We start from the raw sequence: 5,772 nt of genomic DNA on the forward strand, positions 1-5,772 counted from the left end.
GCTCGCCCTCGTCCGTCGCCGCAGCGGCGCACCCCGTCGAGCACGTGCAGCTCGCCGGCTTCTTCGACGTGGCCCTTCCACAGGTGACGGACATCTGCAGCAACGTCGACCTCCGCTTCGACGTGGACGGGTCAGTGTGGCTGGAGGTGGATGGTCCCGGCAGCGTGACGTTCTTCGGGGAACAGTTCTCCTCGCTCATTCCGGAGTGGCTGAGTCACCATTTCTTCACTGTCGACGGCGACGACGAGGAGGGCGACGAAGAGGACGATGATGAGGACGACGACGACGATGACGATGTCGACGGCAATGAAATTGCGGCGATGCATAGGCTGTTTCGCTGACCGGGAAGGCGCGCATAGACCGCGAGGCGCCGTCCGAAACGGGAAGACACAGAATGCGAAGGAGGTGAAGGCGAGAAAGCGCGGATGAAAACTGCGGAATGGGGCTGGGAGTGCAGCACTATCATTCAATCTCTCTCTCCTCATCCTACTACTTCATTTTTGGTGTTTCCTCTGGTCATGTTTCTTGCTTTCATTTTTCTCGTTCTCTTCGTGTGTCTTTGCTGTTTTTGTGTTTGTTTGCTGTTTGAGGCTTTGATGATTTTTTTTTTGTTCTCAATAATGCTGCGGCTGCGGCTGCGTTGTGTTTGCTCGCGTCGTTCTTCAGCGCTGCCGGATCCCCACACCAGCGGTCGGTTTAGCGGCACTGAAGGACGACGCGAGCAAACGCCAATGAATGGCTGCGTGAATAGGGGAATAGAGTAGGCTTGTGAGCAGAAGACGAAGAATGGGTCGTGAAGGAAAGGCATCTCGTCTCATTTCATTTGCCTTTTTTTTCCGTCCTTCTTTATATATCTATCTATCTATCTATCTTTCTCTCCCCCCCCGGACACCGCTTTTTTTTTTGTGTGTGTGTGTGTGCGTGCGTGTGAATTGTGTATTTGTGTGCGCATGTACGTTTGTTGTTGCTCTGTTGCTGCTGCGTGGCGACCTCCGCGGCAGCTGTGCGACATGGCGTGTGCATCTGAACATGTGTGTCTGACCGCCTGCCGCAAATAGATGGCACGAAATGACCTTCTCCGCGACTACAACAGCAGCAACAACAACAACAACAACCAGCAGTAAGCGAAAGAAAAGGAGAGAGAGAGAGAGAGGAAAACGCAAACGCACAAGAGTAAAAAAAAAAAAAACAAGAAGCCAATCAACAACAGAAGCAGTAGCAAAGAAGTGCCGGAGGGGACGTAATGAAGGAGGGGCAGTGACAGTATTTGTGTCATGTTCACTCCAACTCCGCTTCTTGCACGCTCGCTGCTGTTAGTTCCACGGCAACGCCGTCGCAGTGAGAAAACATATGTGATGATGATGGTGATGAAGCAGAGAAGGAAGAAAAGCGCGTCACGGGAAAAACACCCACTCAGCTTCGTGTAAAGCATTCCTCCCGTCCACTGCGCACACGTGCGAGGTCACGTTCAGCAAAACTTCCCCAAAGACACACACGGTGTGCATGGGTGTGGATAAAATATGTTTTTTTCTGCTGCGTGTCCTCTCTCTTTCTCTCTCCTTCCTTGTTCACAAACCCTTTCAAGTAGCACGGCGTGGTATAGTGGCAGTGGGGAAGTGTAGGAGAGCCAGCAGAGGCAGCGGGCTGAGCAAAACGCGAGGGACGCTCCGCAAGTGGTGAGTCCTCTCCGCCACTTTAATCCTCACCGCGCCTGCACGCAGTGGGTAGGTGCAGGCATCGTTCCCTCTCTCTCACTCTCTGTGTGTGTGTGGGGGGGGGTCGCCCTGGCATGCAGGCAGGCCCACACGGCAGCAGATTGATTTTGTGCATTGAAGTCAGCCGTCTGCTTTACACGGGAGAAGAATAAGAAAAAAGGATAAAGAAGTGCGAGTACAAAAGGCGAAGAAGACAGAAGAAGCAAATCACGTAAGAGACGATAGGGCAGGGAAGAAAGGGCGGTGAAAACACCTTTTTCGCTACCTCGCTCTCTGTCTTTCCCTTACGCCCCCTCCCCTCATCCCCAACTGTGCGGAACGCCGGCGCAACGAGAAAAGAAGCCGAGTCGTCTTGAGTTATCGGGGATGCACGGCGTGTCGTCGCAGCACATAATCAACTGGGACGTGGTGCTCGCGTACAGCTGGCGGCCCGCACCCCTGGCTCTCGCCGGCGCATCCCCTTGGCTGCGCCGTCGGATGGAGCAGCTTGACTGGATTAGCCTGGTTTCGAAGAAAATCCCTGCGCACTACCCTGAGTTGCGCGAGAGCAGCGCCACCGCCACACTCATTCTCGGCGACGGCAATTTGTTTCGAGAAAGCGTTGCTATCCCGCGACAGTATCGCAGGCGCCTGGAGCCCGGTCAGAATCATCACAGCGCGTTGCTGCTCGACCAGCTGTGGCGGCAGGGCTCGCTCAACAACACCGACACACAGACGGCGGCGTGCCTACGCGGCATCACCAACGACGTGCTAGTGGTCGAGGATATGTCGTGTACGTGCCACGTTTTTCTAGCCAACAATGCCGCACCGCCAACGCCACATCTGCTTTACTGGCTGGCGCGGCCGCGTCGCGGGGAGGACCGGCAGTGGGCCGTGAAGCATCGCATGCCGCTGGCCATCGACGAGATGGTGGCGTACCCCAACACCAGCGAGGAAGACGTGAAACACCTTAACAGTGACGTTGAAGGCTCTCGCATTGTCACCCGCGCGCGTGGCTTGGCGCTTCATCTCACCGAGCACCACTTGCCTTGGCTGGCGAAAGCCCTTGTGTCGGAGTTGCCAAACTTGCAGGAGTTATATTTCTCACTGGATGAGGGAATGCTGCAGCCACCGCGGGAAGTGTGGTGGTGGATCGTTAGTATGCTTGCAGGGAAGTCGAACCTCCGCGTTCTCTGTCTATCACGACGTCCGGCACCACTGTTGGGGGCGTCACGAATGGCATTCAGCGACGAGGTCGTGCTTGCTCCCTATGTGGAGGAGATTGAACCCGGCAGAGGCGCCGAGAGTGCTCTTGGCCGTACCCACAATAGCCCTCGGCGCACTGTTGGGTGCACCGCAATCCACAACGCGGAGGCTTGGAATCATAGTTGTGGAAACGATTTCTTAGCCGTAAAGGGTCCTTGCGCCACATCACTTGGCGCGGCAATTAGCAGCCATGACAACTGTGGTTCTTCCGCGTTGCACGAACAAAACTGTGGTGCGCCGCGCCTTCTCGACTCGGTGGATGTGCGGGGTCTACAGCACTTGACCTCCCTCGAAGTTCTCTATATTTGCCCCTCCGCGATGGAATCGCTGCCGTTTCTCGCCCATACCACTAAGCTGAGGGAGGTGTATCTCCTCTCTAACACAAAGCTGCACACTCTCGGAGCGCGTGACCTCGAGCATCTCCCCGCCTTGGAGGTGTTGTGGCTCGAGTGCACCTCCGTTCGACAACTCTCTGGGCTACAATGCTCAACCACACTGCGAGAGCTGCACGTGGTACTTGACCCCTCTTTCAATACGTCTTCCTTGGAAGGCATTGAATGCATCCCCACACTAGAGGTCCTGCACCTCGAACGGGTGTCTGTGGACGCCCTTGCTTTTATTGGCCACAGTACGTCGCTGCGGGAATTGATAGTTCAGGCGTGTCGTATGCCCTCCAAGAAGGCGCTGCACGGAGTGGAGAGGGCACCGTTGGAGCATGTTTCCTTCGCTTACACGGACGGCCTCCGGGATGCCGACTTCTTAGCAACATGCAAAACAGTTCGTCAGTTACTGCTGACACGATGCAACGGAATTGGTACAACCTCTATTGCAGGTCTTGGAGTGCTTCCTCGCCTAGAAGTGCTAGCGCTAGAGTTCACCCGTGTTGATTCGATCATTGAATTCACTGGAAGCCAATCTCTACGCCATCTCAGGTTAAATGGATGCAAACGTGTGCGGAAGGGCTCGATCAGCGGTCTGGACGGCTGTGAAACGCTGCAGTACCTCTGCTTGCAGAACACAAATGTTATTAGCGTGGAGGCATTGAACACGTCTCGCAGCTTGGTGGAACTGGATCTCAGTCATTGCAAGCACCTCGAGCAGCAAGGAATCGAGGGCCTTGTCAGCATCCCAGTTCTTAAGATCCTTCGCATGTCACATACTCCCATCACAAGTATTTCTTTTTTAAAGAACATCACATCACTTGAGGAGTTGTACATTGATCACTGCCCAAATATCACCAACGAGGGACTTCAAGGTATCGAGGAAAATCCCACACTACGCACACTTTCCTTAATGAGTAGTCAGGCAAACGAAATTGGCTTCCTTGGTGGGAGCCGTCGTCTCGAGGTGCTCCACGTTGCGTCGATGGAGCGACTTCGCACACCTGGAATTCGTGGGGTCGAGCGCTGTTCCAGGCTCCGCCACCTCAACATGGCGTTTTGTGGCGTGGACTCAGTCACGTGCTTAGCAAACGGTTGTTTCAGTCTGGAATATCTTAACCTTCGCGGGTGCCAGCGCCTCACATCAGAAGGTCTGAAGGGACTCGAAACACTGCCTACTCTGACAGATTTAATCCTTGACGATCTCGATCTTGTTTCCGACATCAACAGCCTGGCTGCTTGCTCCTCCCTGCGACACCTAAGCGCCGCGCGGTGCACATCGCTCACATTCCACGGTGTGCAAAGCCTCCTCGCAAGGGCGCGGCCAATCGTACTTCACCTGTAATACAATCGGGATGGAGTTCCACAAAAAAAAAGGTCGAGATGGCTAGCCACTCTCTTTTCAAGGCGGTGTATGCTGTGTTCTAGCACCTCTTCTATTATCAATTCTCTTTTTTTTTCCCGTTTTGATGCCTTATAGAGACCAATGCTCAAATCAAAGACATTTTAAATGCCATACACCGCCTGGAGCCGGGCTCCACAGAGCGACAGGGTGGTACCATGGTCGCCGCTGCTGGTTGCCGTGGAAACGAAAGAGGCCAAGTACATCCGTCCCAACACCAAATTTGTGCTCAAGAAGACGTCCTTCCTGCTCTGCCTCCACATCTTGGGGCCGGTGACACGGGTTTTGGGACCCAGGAGTGGGGTTGCCGTTTGGACGGGCCTTGCGTGATGAGTAGGGGAATAGCGACAAACGGCATCAAGTACTCCGTTAGGCCAACGCACATGAGTAAGATCAAAGCAGAGACCGCCATGCATCAGCACACGTCCAGCATCGGCTCGATGGGAATGTCTATCAAGTACCTCGCGGCTCTTCTTAGCGATATGATGACATTGCTGGGGAAGGGGAAGCCAAGCGCTGGCACGTGATTGTGGCGTGCGTGTTTGGTAGTGTTGCAGGGGCATCGTCAACTTCATCTAGGTGAGGCCGTGAAGCCGCCCACACGTGAGCTACAATGGCGCTATTCATTATTGGCGACTCCATTGTGCACAAGTTGTGCGTGACGCATGAAATACATGTCCATGAATGTTCCCCTTGCGTATCTGTACCCCAAGGGGGAAGGAAAGAATTGCGTTTAGCAACCTCGGACAGGCGACAAGCAGCATGGTCGGGATGATAATAATGAAGACGGTGCGGACCGTGTGTGTCAAACCGTCGTTCGACTTCGGAAAGGTCAAGTGACTGGCCATCCGTGATCACCTCCTCGTGTCCCTGGTGCACCTCCCATTAGGCTTCGTTCTCATTACGGCCAGTCGAGTGTGTGATGCACTGGATATCGAGCGGGCCCATGAAGGGACAGATAAAGCAGGCGGCAAAAATGATAGAAATGATAGAAGCAGAAGCAGCAATGAGAAGAAAAAAAAACGGGCTC

At 54.3% G+C, this 5,772-nt stretch overlaps 3 protein-coding genes across 3 annotated transcripts; all 3 read left to right on the top strand.

Annotated features, from left to right (window-relative positions):
- On the top strand, nt 1-341 carry DQ04_10371000 (hypothetical protein; the record flags this gene model as incomplete). Its single annotated transcript, XM_009316228.1, has 1 exon — nt 1-341. A coding segment is annotated over one exon (341 nt), but the record flags the coding sequence as incomplete, so codon positions are not given.
- A 1,740-nt stretch (nt 342-2,081) lies between these two features.
- DQ04_10371010 (putative leucine-rich repeat protein (LRRP)) lies at nt 2,082-4,685 on the top strand (the record flags this gene model as incomplete). The annotated part of the gene is made up of 1 exon (XM_009316229.1): nt 2,082-4,685. The coding sequence occupies one exon, from the start codon at nt 2,082-2,084 to the stop codon at nt 4,683-4,685; it is 2,604 nt and encodes an 867-aa protein (XP_009314504.1).
- A 215-nt stretch (nt 4,686-4,900) lies between these two features.
- On the top strand, nt 4,901-5,269 carry DQ04_10371020 (hypothetical protein; the record flags this gene model as incomplete). The annotated part of the gene is made up of 1 exon (XM_009316230.1): nt 4,901-5,269. The coding sequence occupies one exon, from the start codon at nt 4,901-4,903 to the stop codon at nt 5,267-5,269; it is 369 nt and encodes a 122-aa protein (XP_009314505.1).
- Between the last annotated feature and the right edge of the window lie 503 nt (nt 5,270-5,772).

Source organism: Trypanosoma grayi, assembly GCF_000691245.1.
Source record: "Trypanosoma grayi strain ANR4 Tgr_1037_V1, whole genome shotgun sequence".
Taxonomy (NCBI): domain Eukaryota; phylum Euglenozoa; class Kinetoplastea; order Trypanosomatida; family Trypanosomatidae; genus Trypanosoma; species Trypanosoma grayi.